This window comes from Melanerpes formicivorus, unplaced genomic scaffold (genome assembly GCF_026170545.1).
Source record: "Melanerpes formicivorus ecotype bairdi unplaced genomic scaffold, bMelFor1.0.p_v2 SCAF_1, whole genome shotgun sequence".
Lineage (NCBI taxonomy): Eukaryota > Metazoa > Chordata > Aves > Piciformes > Picidae > Melanerpes > Melanerpes formicivorus.
The window spans coordinates 38,348,223-38,363,265 of NW_027142353.1; the positions used below are offsets into that span (position 1 = coordinate 38,348,223).

The 15,043-nt window shown below is 39.8% G+C and overlaps 1 protein-coding gene across 6 annotated transcripts in view; it reads left to right on the top strand.

The window, feature by feature from the left end:
- The window catches only part of PICALM (phosphatidylinositol binding clathrin assembly protein), an 86,983-nt gene that overhangs the window by 39,364 nt on the left and 32,576 nt on the right, over positions 1-15,043 (top strand). For all 6 annotated transcript variants that reach the window (XM_068140237.1, XM_068140249.1, XM_068140260.1 and 3 more), the window contains exons 3-12: positions 259-334; positions 1,635-1,737; positions 3,870-3,963; positions 4,473-4,584; positions 6,137-6,243; positions 7,961-8,002; positions 8,724-8,809; positions 9,965-10,088; positions 10,426-10,562; positions 14,543-14,643. In XM_068140237.1, coding sequence (XP_067996338.1) covers positions 259-334; positions 1,635-1,737; positions 3,870-3,963; positions 4,473-4,584; positions 6,137-6,243; positions 7,961-8,002; positions 8,724-8,809; positions 9,965-10,088; positions 10,426-10,562; positions 14,543-14,643 — 982 coding nt within the window. The remainder of the gene's footprint in view (positions 1-258; positions 335-1,634; positions 1,738-3,869; positions 3,964-4,472; positions 4,585-6,136; positions 6,244-7,960; positions 8,003-8,723; positions 8,810-9,964; positions 10,089-10,425; positions 10,563-14,542; positions 14,644-15,043) is intronic.

Here is a 15,043-nt window from a genome sequence, read left to right on the forward strand (position 1 = left end):
TTAAAATAAAAAGGTCTTTCAGTCTAGCTTTCATGCAGCACCTTCATGACTTTGCTTTGTTCACAGAGTTTTACAGTGAGAATAATGGCTAAATTTTCAAATTAAGTTAGCTGAGTTTTTGTCAGAGTTTCTGGATTTGAAATAATTCTTAAAGCATAACAGCTGAATTTCATGAACTGGATAAAGTTTTGGTACTGTTACCTTAGTTCCAGCTCACTGATGTATAGTAAAAGCATTCCAATTTTTCCTTTCATCCAGCGTTTTATCCAGTATCTGGCGTCCAGAAACACATTGTTTAATTTGAGCAATTTCCTAGACAAAAGTGGATTGCAAGGTAAGACATCTTTTTCGTTAGCAGTTAGTAGTGTGCTGGGGGACAGTAAATACACCTGGGTAGCTTTAATGGACCACATCATTTAAGAAGGCAATTTTCTGTCTGTTTTACCCCAGACTGCATTAATTAATATAAAAGGCTGTTGTGGCATGGCAGAAGCTTTCTGTTAGAGAAATTTGTTGCATCTTTTAGGAAAGGCTCATTTATAAGTGCTTCTAACTCTTAGCTAAATACATCTGACTTTGTATTCCCCCTGTTTGTGAAAAGATTTTTCCTTTTGGGAGAGGTATGTTCTGACTAGTAATTAAAATTTAAAATAATGCATCATATATATGTCAGATGCAGTATGTCATAGAGGCAGTACTGTCTTTAAAAAAAACAATTATTGCTAAATTGTTTGACAACCATGCCATTCACATTTGGAAACTCATTCTATGGGCAAATATCTCTCTGGTTCAGATTTTCTCAATTGAAATACCCTTTTTAAGTATTAGACTTCAGCTCAGTGCTGTTTTGATCATACATCTAGCTCTCATGTTTTGGTTGGTCTTTTTTTATCTCGTGAGGTGGTTTCTTTTTGCATTACTTCTTGTAACTGCTATTTTTTACCACAAGAGCATGTAAACAAACTCTGAGCAGTTGCCTTGGCACAGAAACCTCAGGGATAAGCAAGGTTCTACTAAATTGCTTTATTTTATTGAGTCTTTAATTTGCATGATCTCAGTATGGATTGTAACAGATCTTTTTCTTGGTCTCTAACCTTAGGCTGACAGTTATAAAAATGTTTCAAATTTCCACTCTCTTAACATAAGAAAACTTTGCCATATGATTTGATGATCTTTGAGGTCTCTTCCAACCTTGGTGTTACTGTGATATCTCAATGTTAACCTTGATGCCTTTTTCCCCCCTATTCATTTGTAAACAACAAAGAATGTGGTATGAAGTTGATGTGAACATCTTGGTGAATGTGAACATCTTGGTGAATGTAAATTTTTTGGTAGTAATTTCTCTCATACTGTGATAGGAATTTCATTAAAACACTTTGTTTTGCTTTTGGAGGTAATTTCCTTAGGAAGTGAAATATAAACATCTACATATTTCAGGTCTTGAGATAGTCATAGAATTGTCTGTTTGATTACATCATGAATACAATGATGTACATGGTTCTTCATAAGTATTAAATCAGGCAAATATAATAATGACACAGTCTTGTATTTAATACCTTACACTTGATTTAGAGACATGCTCTTGATCTTTAATTGACTAGGTAAGTAATGAGGTTCTGAAACTTGTTTTTTAGGTTATGACATGTCAACGTTTATCAGACGGTATAGTAGATATCTGAATGAAAAGGCAGTTTCCTATAGACAAGTGGCTTTTGACTTCACAAAAGTAAAAAGAGGGTAAGGATGCTATTTTGGTTTGCTTATCTTGATTTTTTGTTTTTCCTTCTGTCCTGTAGTTCCAGTAGGAAGCTACCAGTGTTGGCTTCAGCTTAGTATAGACAATAATGCCTGCTTTTCTTGGGTATCTCCCATGACACATGCAGGTTCAACTGCTTGGTTACATACACTGCAAACATGACTTCAGCTATTGTAATGTTACTACTTCAGACATTTAACAGTTTAATAGAAAGAAATGAGAAAAGGTATGCATCAAAGTATCTATCCAAAAAGTTGAAGTTTGGACCAGTCTTCCACAATACATCACAAAGTTACTTTGTCTTGCATATAGTATAGTGGACTGTGATTTACTGGAGCTTCTAGCTCTGGAATGCTTAAATGGCAGGTGTTCCATAAAACACCTTGCAGTCCTCCTAGGTGTTTCTCCATTCTTGTCTCAAAATGTCTGGGTGAAGTTTACTGCCTTCGCAAAGGTGCAACTCACAATCTTAACAGAATGTTGTAGATGTTACTCTGAGTTTGAGGCATTAAAAAGTTCCCTGGGATGTGAACACTTTCAAAGAGAAATTGGTCATTTGAGACTAGGTACCTGTTTACGTGTAAAATAAGTGCAGAGCGTGAGTAGTTGTGTAAATCGTGTATTGTAATGAACAATGGAATTAATCTGGAGATCTTTTCCATTGGGAAAGCTGGAGAAAATGTACTTGTCATGGCTGAAAATCTTTCCATCTTTGTCCATCATCTCTGTATGATGTGCTTTTTAAAGGTTAAACCCACAATTTTAGTTGTTCACTGGGGCATCCTTTATCATTCATACACAGGGCAATTTATATTGATGCCGAAAGCTAAATTCTTAACCCACAAAAATATTGACTTAAAACTGATAGATGCGCTAACTGCATTAGTGGGCTGTCTAATGGTATCTTGCATTAGTGTTACAAAGGCATTTGAAACTGGCCTGAGAACAATGTCCAGATCCCTTGTGCCTCCTTGCTAACGCTATATATTTGGATTTGTAATGTGCTGATAAAGTAAAAGGGGAACACTGGAGCTCTCCTGCTGTCTCTTCTGTTAGAGGTGGTTGCAGTCCCAACAACACAAAACCATTAACCTTTTCCACATATATGATGTGTGTGTGGCCAGGTGACTGCAGAAACACTGCAGAGATACACAATTGTTGGGTCTTCTGTGAGCCAGCAGCAATAACTTCTGCTGGTAGCAATGAGCTTTCTCATACCTCAGGGTTTTTGGTTTGGGTGTGGATTTTTTTGTTTGTTTGTTTGGAGTGGGGTTTTTTTTTTGTGCCATGCCACATTGGGTTTATTGCAGCTGCTGTTTGCTGTTAGGAAGGAGTGTACAGCACAAGTAGAATATGTAGAAAGCTGGAATCAATGTGCTGCCCTTTGCCTTTCAGCCTGGAGAATAGCCACAGCCTTTTCTGTGCAGATGTATTGTGAGATTTGCACTTGCAGGAAACACTTGGTTTGCTGTGTACATACTGATGGACTGCAAGGCTGTCTGTTTTGTCTTAGGGAAAGCAGCTGTTTCTTGTCACTGAGGCGATCTAGTCTCTTCCTCAGTTGTTGCTTTTCCTGGATATCTTTGATCTTTGTCTCTTTAATCTGGATAACTAATAAACAACCAAATATTAGTAGTCAGCCATTAAAAGGAAGTGTCACGTGGTCTCTAAATTTCAGAAAAGTCTTGAAAAAAACAGTGCCGCATTTGTTTGTTCTTTCCTACTGATTTTAGTTGAAAAGAAAATACTCTGAACTGACATGAAATAATCAAGTGACTGGAAGAAGCATAGGTAAAAATTGGCTTCAGAAATAACCTTAGAAGCATTTTTTGGTTATTTGGTGCATCATAGCTCTGCTTTATTTCTAAACACTGTCAGTTTCTTTTACTTTGAATAAAAACTCATCTTGGATTCATATTTTGGCCAAATAAAGATTGTGGCTTTTTTAAGTTGCAGTTGTTATGATTTTATTGGCTAGATGGCATTCCTAAACACCAAAATGCCTGCTTCGGCCATGATTTAAATGTCTTCTCTGACCTCTCTTATTTTCTTTGTTTGTTTCTCGCTAACGCCTTCAAAATTCAGGTGAAGAATGTTCTTTTGTTTTGTACAGGGCTGATGGAGTTATGAGAACAATGAGCACAGAAAAACTCCTAAAAACTGTACCAATTATACAAAATCAAATGGATGCACTTCTTGACTTCAATGTAAGTGTAGCAGCACATACACGTCTAGCATACTATAGACTTTGTACAAAGCTGCGCAAGCTTGTAAAATAGGTCAAGATCAAATGTCTTGAGCTTGGATCTGTGTTATCTGCAAAATTTAAACAGCTTAAATAGTTTTGTTCATTGATCTACACCCAGGAAAACAAACCAAAAAATATGCAGCTTACTGGAGAGAATACTTTGTACTGAATTCGTGTTGTTTACTGTGTATGTTGTGTAAGAATTGTTTAAGAGCTGATTATTTCTGCTCTCTGTGTTCTAGTTATGTTTCTTAAAATTAACATTAGTTAACAAAAATGTCTGCCAAAATTATTTGATTTAATTCTGTGCTGAGAGATCCTTTGTTGATTTGCTATGCTGCTACTTTCCACTAATAGCCACTGAGATGATTGGAAAGCATGCTTTGGGATAGAGCACTGGAGTTCAACTAGAGGTTTTCCAATAAAAGATCAATTCATTTAATATAACTTTGTTTCTGATCTTCCTAGGTCAATAGCAATGAACTTACAAATGGTGTAATTAATGCTGCCTTCATGCTTCTCTTCAAAGATGCCATTAGACTGTTTGCAGCATATAATGAAGGGATTATTAACCTCTTGGGTAAATACAACTGCCTTTTCGTTTGAGAAGTTGAAAATAAGTCTTGCTCTAAAGCATCAAAACATTACTGTTATTTCTAATTCAGATTTGTTCTCAAGGTTTTTCTACCCAACCATATCTTCCATTGCATTATATACAGGGATTGGTAAACTTCTGAAAGTGGAGCCTGGTCAGGATTTTTTTTCACTTCATTTTCTTCTTGCCCTGCTTTAGAGTTGTTTGGGTTGGTTGTTTTGGTTATTTTGGGGGGATTGTGTTGGTGTGGGGTTTTTTGGGTTTTTTGGGGGGGGTTTTGTGCTTGCTTGTTTGCTTTTGTCTCATTGAACTCTGTGGCAAACCCAGATAATGATGTTGATGTTTTGTCTCAAAGAAAAAAGATCAGATATTGTTTCTTTTTAAGTGGAATAAGTTGCCAGCTACAAATTTGCACTTGCTTGGCTATCAAAACCTTATTGTTGCTTGATTCTATGAGTTGGTTGTTTTTTTCTAGAGCATGTCTTAGATTTTTAGCACAATTACAACCTTAAAGTTTAGGCCCTTTCACTTGCACACACTGGAGATGCAGGGGAGCCTAAATTTGGAAAATGAAATAGAAAGTAATCTTACTTGGTTGTGTTTTGTGATGGGATGAAGCTACCTAACTGCTGTTATTACCCCATGTTTGCAAAATGGAAAGAAGCCCCCAGAATTAGTCAGTAAAGGACAGTCATGCTTCCAGTTAGGACGCCCCTGTTTAGAATCACAGAATGGTCTGGGTTGGAAGGGACCTCCAAAGGTCATCTAGTCCAGCCCTCTCTGCAGTAAGCAGAGGTATCCTCAACTAGATCAGGCTGCCCAGAGCCCTGTTGAGCCTCACTTTGAATATCTCCAGGAGTGGGGCCCCAACCACCTCCGTTAGCAACCTGTTTGCAGTGTTCCACCACTCTGATATTTTAGTTTCCCTCAATAGTAAGAATTAGCATGCAGTTGCTTTCACTCATGTTTTGAGTAAAGCTTAATGTAGAAACAAGCCTTGGAATCTCTATTGCAAGGATAGTGGGACTCTCTTGCTTTCTTCACCAGTATTTTGTGATCAGTGGCACCTCATTGAAGACCACACCGTAACAAGAGGCATTGGCTTGGCAGAGAACATCTAAATCTGGCCTGAATCATGGCCACTGGAATACAGTAGATGTTTTACTGCCAGACTGTGAAATTGCCTTTTTTCAGGTTTTGCTTTTTTTCCCCCCACCCCAACCCGAGATGATGAATTTACATTTCTTTGGGTGACCTATTCTTAAACTTGATTGTCCTCTTCAGGGTGGTTTTGCTTTTATGAGATCTAGGTCCAGCAATGTAAAGTGGAATGGCATGCGTGTGATCTTTAGCTCATGTTCAGTGGAGCTTTTGTAATTTGGTGCAAGTTAGGTGGTGTAGCAACTTCTGCATTTAACCCAGTAAAAGAGATCTGCAGGCATTTTCTGTTTGTCTTGGTTTATATGCTTTTATTTTGCATAGCCTTTGCAGAATGCTTGATTTTCTTATTTAATGCAAGTATTCTTACTGCTTATAGAAAAATACTTTGATATGAAAAAGAATCAGTGCAAAGAAGGCCTTGATATCTATAAGAAGTTTCTCACAAGAATGACACGGATCTCGGAGTTCCTTAAAGTTGCAGAGGTAAGCCTTCATCAGGCAAACTGGCTGCCCTTTATTTGAAAAGCTCATAAAGGGCTATTTTTTTCCGGGGAGAGATACTTCTTCCTTCCAGCTTGATTGCAGTTGCATCAGTGGTCATCTTGTTAGTCTCTTCCCTGATGATTAGTTCATTTGAGGACGGTGTTGAAAAATCCAAATAGAATGCTTAATGGTTGTAATGGGTTGGGGCAAACCCCCTCCCCACCACGCGCAGAAATAACGACTCAGACAAAACGGGTTGCAAAAGTGATGGAAAGTTTAAATAGAAAACAGTGAGTGCGTGCAGAAAGCTAGAAACACAGTGACAAGAGAAACCCCAAAACAGACCCAGAAAGATCCCATCCCCACCTGAGGGTGCACCCAAACACCCCCAGGGCTCCTTCTTCCCCCCCAGCCTCGCTAGGCTGGTCTCAGCCAGCCAGATCTGAGACTGCCCATCCCCCTGTGGCCTTGGGCCTAACCAGGCCCATGGCCGGGAGACATCTCCCCCAGTTACTGGGTGGTGGAGAGGAAGGAAAAGAGGAAGTGCCAGACCCCGCTGTAAAATTATAGTGGTGCAGGGATTATGGTAGAAATACCTAATTTCCTGTGTCCACCCACTGGGCTGGACTTCTCGACACAGGAAACACCCCCGTAGCAGAGGGCACCCAGCCCAAACTATGACAATGATTTATCTTAAGAAGAAAAGTATGTAAATATGAATGTTAACAGTTCTCTGGTTACATGATAATTGCGAGCTTTCTTTTGAAGAGCTTTGCTTTAACAGCGTAACTTCATGGTGATCTGCTACCTTCTGTGACTCTAACTGTATTCTAGTTTGAAACAAACCATTCTGTCATAAGGTTTGGATGAAACAGCAGCTTCACAAAGAAGAAATGGAGACAAGTAGATAAATACGTGATTTCTAAAAATCACTTTTTTTTTAAACATATCTTGGCTTTAGATGTATTTATAGAGCAAAAAATAGTTCCATTTCCTTCCAAAATGTTTTGGTTTGTGGGTCTATGTTTTTGTAAAGATGTATGTTAGTTTCTTATTTCTGAAGCACTGCTGAATTAATGTCCTAGTATTGTGGATTTCACAGTTGATAAGTGCTTCTGTTCTTGTTCTGGTTTCCGTCAGTATTCATATGCCTCTTAGGAAGAAATTAAGTCATAAAGCTTGATTCGTTGTCAGTCATGACTGGGGGAAAAAAAAAAAGATCTGAGATACTGCCTCCAGGTGTCTTTAGTTGACAGCACTATGAACTGATATTGATAGTGTTAGTCTCTCTGTTGTAACAATATATATCCTGATGCAGAGCATTTTAAGCTAGATCTGCATTTTAGAAAATGGATTCTTTACAGAACTTGGAAGGTGTTTTGTTTTAGCAAATGCATGCACTGTGCCAGTAGGTCTGAGAATTTTTTCCTATAAACTGGAATAAGAAAACCTCTGTAGCCTTAAAATTCTGAAATGTGATTCTTGCTGTGTTTAATTCTAACATTGTATCATTAAAATATCTCTGTAACACCTACTTCAAATGTGTATACAGTTAACAAAAATTTGTAACTAACTGTTATAAAGTTCAGATTGTGGAGACATGAAACATATATAGACAGGTTTGTGCTTTTTACATGACTTCATCTTAATGTTTATTTGATCATCTCTGCCTTTAACAAAAGCAAACAGGTTCTAAAGCTCATTTGTTTTATTACAGCAAGTTGGAATTGACAGAGGAGACATACCAGATCTCTCACAGGTAGATAAACCTATTATGTGTTTGCCAGCTCATGTCTGTTTCGGGGTTGCTTAATCAGAAAAACCTGGCATTATGGCATTCACATAGGCTTTCTTGCCTACACTGTCACCAGGTTACTTCCAAGTTTATGATTAAATCCAACCTCTGTCAGAGCCTGGCTTTGTATGCAGTGATCCTATTGTAAAATATTATTGATAATTTCTGACATATTCTAATTGAGTTTAAGGCCACTGATTTCTATCATAGTTGAACATAAAATCTGTATTAGTGAGTTCACATAATGAAACTTCTACATTATACTATGAAGCTATGGATTTTAGCAAGGTTGCTTTTGGCTATATGCCCAGGGAAGTCATTGTGAAGGCTTGCAGACATGCACATAAAAATGATTTTTAGGTACAATTTCCTTTTTAGTGTCTCTTAAAATACTCTTGACTGCTTCCGATTGTCTGCTTGCTGTTTCCTAGTTGTTAATCGTAACATCTCTTGACTTATTTCAGTACTCACTGGCAAGTCATTATGACAGAATAATTTAGTGAAGAGAGTACGTGGCCTGGTATTTCAAGTAATTAAATATGTATGGGATGCTAAGAGGGGGTCTAAGTATGCTGAGCTATTGTACCAATTGCCCTACAGTTGTGTTCTCTGAAAGTTTTTTTTTGACTACTGATTTGCTTTGCCTTAGTTTTTTCCAAATCTATTCCTGAATGTCTTTTTGCAGGCACCAAGTAGCCTTCTTGATGCCTTGGAACAACACTTAGCTTCTCTAGAAGGGAAGAAGATCAAAGATTCCACAGCTGCAAGCAGGTGCTTATGCCCCTTATCCTTCTAAACAATTGTTGAATCAAATGTTAAGTACTTTATTTTCAGTTTCATTATGAACTTAAGTTTTGTGTAGGCTACCTTGAAGGTGCTGTATTAGCAGTGTTAGAGCAGCAAGTTATCCTATCTTCTGCCAAATACTTAACTTCTTCCAGGTCAACAGAACTAGAATTTAGGGAGCTACAGTCACTTGTTGTAGAGTATCTCGTGTAGAAGTTACACTTTTAACATCTAATCTGGAACTTCTGAGAAGTATTTTTTCATTTTCTGCCTACAGATGTTCATTTTAATCATTAGACTTCTGTGAGGGCTGTAACTTTTATTTATAAATGTCCTTACAACACTTCATTTAATCACTTTTTTTTTTTTTTTGGTCAAAAGCAAGGAAATGCTTCCAGAATGGATGCTTAAGAGTGGATTTTTAAAGTAATAGAGGATTAAAACCATAGTGTATATGATAAAAAGCATTCAGTGGGTTTGAGTGCTTGCTAAAACAAAGCACAATTTGGAGCTAACTTCATAATCATACTTGCAAAGATAAATAACATTTCTTTATTGCATGTTCAATAAATAAGATAGTTAGTTATGGCTTATATGTTCTTTTATGGTAGGGACAATATTGGGGCTTAGCACCATTTTGTTAGCTACTTTTCAGAATATTTGCTTTCTTTTGAAAGATTAGTTTGTTTTAAAAGTATTTGTTTTAAACCTTTTTGCACACTTTTAAACATGATGATAAATTGCAAGCTTTCCCCATGGATATACTAGCTGTGTTGATAATTTCTTAATTAAAATTGTTAAATTAGCAACAATTTGGAGCCTGTATTATCTACAAATAATGCCTACTTGGGCAAGCAGGAAAAGAGCAAAGGCTTCAAACATTTCTGTGATGCGTTTTGAAGTGGAAGCACTTAAGGAGGAGGATCCCAAATTCAGGATTTAAGAGTAGGTAGCACAGTTTCTAGGTGTGTTAATTTAGCAGTTCATATGCTGAATCTTAATTAAACTTTGTGTTGTACAGTGTAAGATCTATATAAAGAGTTCAGAAGACTGGGTGGATACCAGGAAACTGTTCTTTTGACGTTCCTATCACGTGTCAGCTATTAACAGCCGGCTTTTCTCCTGTCCAATTACTTCTAGGGCTACCACCCTTTCCAATGCCGTCTCTTCCCTTGCAAGCACTGGCCTGTCCCTCACAAAAGTTGATGAAAGGGAAAAACAGGCTGCGTTAGAGGAGGAGCAGGCTCGCTTAAAAGCTTTAAAGGTAGGCATACAGAATTTGTAACGAAACACTTTTAATGTGTTCTTGTGGATAGCTTATTAGGATTCTTAAAGGAGCAAAGAAAAAAAACAAAATTATTATACTGAATGTGTACTATTGGTAGAGCGCTGCCAGTTAAATCTTAGGTACGTATACAACTTGTGGAGGGTTTGTTAAAATAGTTTCTGAAGGATTTGTACCACTGCTGACACTGTGGTGTGGCTGACGCTACTGTGTAGAAAAAATGAAGAGTGTTCTTAAGTTCGGCTTTACTTGCCTCCAAAGTCATACACACAAATGATCTTTCTGGATTTCTTATGCCAGCTCACTTTCCCAACAGGAGCAACGTCTAAAAGAACTTGCAAAGAAACCTCATACCTCTTTAACAACTGCAGCTTCTCCTGTGTCGACCACAGCAGGAAGCGTCATGACTACACCAGCCATTGATATTTTTTCTACCCCTAGCTCTTCAAACAGGTATGCTTAAGGGTGTTGCTTCACTGACAGTTGCGCTGCAGTTGGGGTTTCTTCTGAAATTCTGCTGCAAAATGTATATTGTACATAATTGGGTGGGTGTAGAGTACATTACTAATGTGATAAGTAATGATCATTTGGGTAGAAGTTGATGAGAAAATAACCCATTGCTGCAAATGGCATAAAAATTTGCAGAATAGTTTCTGATATAAGCCAACTGCTGAGAGCCCTTGCCAGTTCTTGGTCAGTCAGCCAGATGGTTGGAACTGTAAAACCATGCATGCTTTGTCCCCAAGGAGCCTTACAAGTTGATTTGGGAAAAGTCAAAATTCAGTTTGGGAGGTCATAAAAATAAATACATAAAGATTAATACAGTCTTGCAATTCTAGATCTTCAAAAGTAGAATGGTAACAAGTGTTCTTTTTAGATTTTCACTAAAAAGGAAAGCCTGAAACAGGGCTTGAAAGAAGAGAGGCAGGTTTTGCAGTCTTGAGTTGTATCTGGAATATCTCTATCTGCAAGGGCTTGCAAGGATAGTGCAAGCGTACTCACTGCACACTAATCCTGAACTTCAACTAGCAGGAACTGTTTGTGTGAGTAGGTGTGTGGCCTTCATTCTGTAAAATATCTGTCAAATCCAGCAACAGCAGAAGGTGCAGTGCTTTTAGCAGTATAGATAGAGCTCTCTGAAAGCATGCTTTTGCCTTGAGCATGATCCTAAACCTAAAGGATTGCTTAGCTCTTCTGTTTGAGCACATAAGAATCTGCTGTTCTTTTACAGTAGTCAGCACTTTGACAGCCTTCTTTCCCTGTTAGAAAGCTGTTGTAGGAAATTAACTTGACACCAAATGTGTGAAAAATACCTGAATCACGTAGGAAGAGCTGGAGTCTCAGTATTGCTAAATGAAAGACTTCTTTAAAATATTTTTTTCTTTCAAGTTCTTTTTGGATGCTAGAATTGGAAATAGGTGTATACTTGGAATTTAAAAACTTAAATATCTGATCTTGCTTCTGAAACACAAAGATCTGAGAAAGCTTGTTCAAACAGCCAGAAATGCTGCATAGTGAAGATGAGCATTTTCTTCAAAAAGTAAAATTTAAAAAGCTAGTTTGTCTTCACATTTAAATTCAGTTGCTGGCAGCATGACTGCTATGGGCAAAGAACACATTTTTACATCAGGAGCTGCCCTAAAGGGGGTATCTTGGGTCATAAGTTCAGTTGGTTGCTATTAGATGCAATATCACAGTATCACAGTATAACTTAGGGTGGAAAGGACCTCGAGGATCATCGAGTCCAACCTATCAACACAGACCCCATGACTAGACCATGGCACCAAGTGCCACGTCCAGTCCCCACTTGAACACCTCCAGGGACGATGACTCAACCACCTCCCTGGGCAACCCGTTCCAATGACGAACGACTCGCTTGGTGAAGAATTTCCTCCTCACCTTGAGTCTAAACCTCCCCTGGCGCAGCTTGAGACTGTGTCCCCTTGTTCTGGTGCTGGTTGCCTGGGAGAAGAGACCAACCCCTTCCTGCCTCCAACCACCCTTCAGGTAATTGTAGAAGGCAATGAGGTCACCCCTGAGCCTCCTCTTCTCCAGGCTAAACAATCCCAGCTCCCTCAGCCTCTCCTCATAGGGCTTGTGTTCAAGGCCTCTCCCCAGTCTTGTTGCCCTTCTCTGGACACGTTCAAGTGTTTCGATGTCCTTCTTAAACTGAGGGGCCCAGAACTGGACACAGTACTCAAGGTGCAGCCTACCCAAAGCAGAGTACAGGGGCACAATGACCTCCCTGCTTCTGCTGGCCATACTATTCCTAATGCAGGCCAGGATGCCATTGGCCCTCCTGGCCACCTGGGCACACTGCTGGCTCATATTCAGGTGGCTGTCGATCAGCACCCCCAGGTCCCTCTCTGTTTGGGAGCTCTCCAGCCACTCCAACCCCAGCCTGTAGCTCTGCATGGGATTGTTGTGGCCAAAGTGCAACGCCCGGCACTTGGACTTGTTGAATGCCATCATGTTGGACTCTGCCTATCTATCCAGTTGGTCAAGATCCCTCTGCAGAGCCCTTCTGCCCTCTAACTGACTAACATCTGCCCCTAACTTGGTGTCATCTGCAAACTTGCTGATGACTGACTCGACCCCCTCATCCAGATCATCGGTGAAGATGTTGAAGAGGACAGGGCCCAGCACTGATCCCTGGGGGACTCCACTGGTGACTGGCCGCCAGCTGGATGTGGCACTGTTCACTACCAAGCAAACCATCAAACAAGCTTTACCTTGATAATTGTCTTGGTTCTGCTGCTTACATTTTAGGGCTATACCAGGCTGCTGCTTTTTAATAGGAGCACGAGTGGCAAAATGAGATTGAAATTCATGAGTGAAATAGAATGGCAGAAACTGAGTGATACAAGTGATTTGCTCAGAAAGAGAATATACAGAGACCTCAGATGTCATTACTAGCCTTTGAATTCTTTTGCCAGTCTCATGTCGACAGATGCTTGGATGCCACAGTGACTTCGCTTCTGTCTATATGAACAGCCATATGTGCAAATTTTTGTTCATTTTGTGTGTCAGAGGTCTAACTGAACTCTAGGCTTTTTATATTTCGCTTTCCCCGAAGTTCTTCAACGGCTCATAGATAGAAGCCGCTTTCTCGACAGTAGGTCATAGTGGAAAGATAGGAATTCAGGTGTAACATTTTGGTGGTGCAGCCCATGATTGAGTCCATCATCAGTAAATTTGCAGATGACACCAAGCTGGGGGAAGATATTGATCTGTTAGAGGGTAGAAGGGCTCTGCAGAGGGATGTTGACAGGCTGGACAGATGGGCAGAGTCCAATAGCATGAGATTTAACACATCTAAGTGCCAGGTTCTACACACTGGCCACAAGAACCCCATGCAGAGCTACAGGCTGGCAGCCAGCCAGAAAGGGACCTGGGGATACTGATTGACATCTGGCTGAACATGGGGCAGCAGTGTGCCATGGTGGCCAAGAAGGCCAATGGCATCCTGGCCTGCATCAGCAATAGTGTGGCCAGCAGGAGCAGGAAGGTCATTCTCCCCCTGTACACTGCACTGGTTAGTCCACACCTTGAGTCCTGTGTTCACTTCTGGGCCCCTCAGTTTAGGAAAGATGTTGAGTTGCTGGAATGTGTCCAGAGAAGGGCAGCAAAGCTGATGAGGGGTTTGGAGCACCAGCCCTGTGAGAAGAGGCTGAGGGAGCTGGGGTTGCTTAGCCTGGAGAAGAGGAGGCTCAGGGGTGACCTTATTGCTCTCTACAACTACCTGAAGGGAGGTTGAAGCCAGGTGGGGCTGGTCTCTTCTCCCAGGCAACCAGTACCAGAACAAGAGGACACAGTCTAAGGCTGTGCCAGGGGAGGTTTAGACTGGAAGAAATTCTTCATAGAGAGATTGCCCATTGTAATGGGCTGCCCAGGGAGGTGGTGGAGTTGCCATCGCTGGAGGTGTTTTGGAGGAGACTTGATGGAGTGTTTGGTGCCATGGTTTAGTTGATTAGACAGTGTTGGATGATGGGTTGAACATGATGATCTTGAAGGTCTCTTCCAACCTGGTCTGGTCTATTCTATTTGATTCGAGTTCATTCTGACAGCCTGATTTTGTCACACTGTAGGGTTTCATGAAGTTAATTTTGAAAGTTGCTGAAGATTGCTGAACAACATGCTCTAGCCCTGGTGTTGGACTATGAGGAAAGTGAGAACACTGGTTGTCTGACTTAAACGGTTTTGACAAAAGTCACTTGGAATAAGATAGAAAAGTGTTCATTTAGCAAGATAAGTTCTGCAGAACTGAAAATGTGAAGTTCACTAGACTGCCTGATTTTCAGCTTAGTTCTATCTGGTTTTGTAACAATGAATACATTTGTAACAAAGCTTTCCTTACTATTGACAATTTCTAGCACTTGCCTTGTATTGAAAACTGACATAGTTCTAACAGTTGTATAAATTTATCTTTATAGCACTTCAAAGCTGCCAAATGATCTGCTTGATTTGCAGCCAACTTTTCATCCGTCTGTACATCCTATATCTGCTGCTCCACAAGTAGGAAGTACCTGGGGAGGTAAGAATTCTGAATCAGATGAAGGTTCTAATTGTTGTGTCTGTGGTCCTGTAAATGTACTAGTCTGTGAGCTGTTTCTTCCTTAGAGATCTTGAAAAGACAGGTTACAAGAGGATGAAGGGAACAGGAAAAGCCAAACATGGGTATGGATTAAAATAATGTGGCAGCATGTGGTGATTACAAGAAAATTTTTGATTTGAGAGTTCTTAGTAGCAAAGTTACTCAAGTTGTTGGCAAGTTCTGTCAGCCTTGTAATTGCTGTCTTCAAGTGTCATATAGCAAGCTACAGAAACTTATCTGTGAGAAGTCTGTTGTGTGAAGATGTCTGCCAGATAGCCCATGCTGCATACATGGGAACTTGAATACTGTGCATCTTCGGTTTTGTCTAACGTTAAATCAA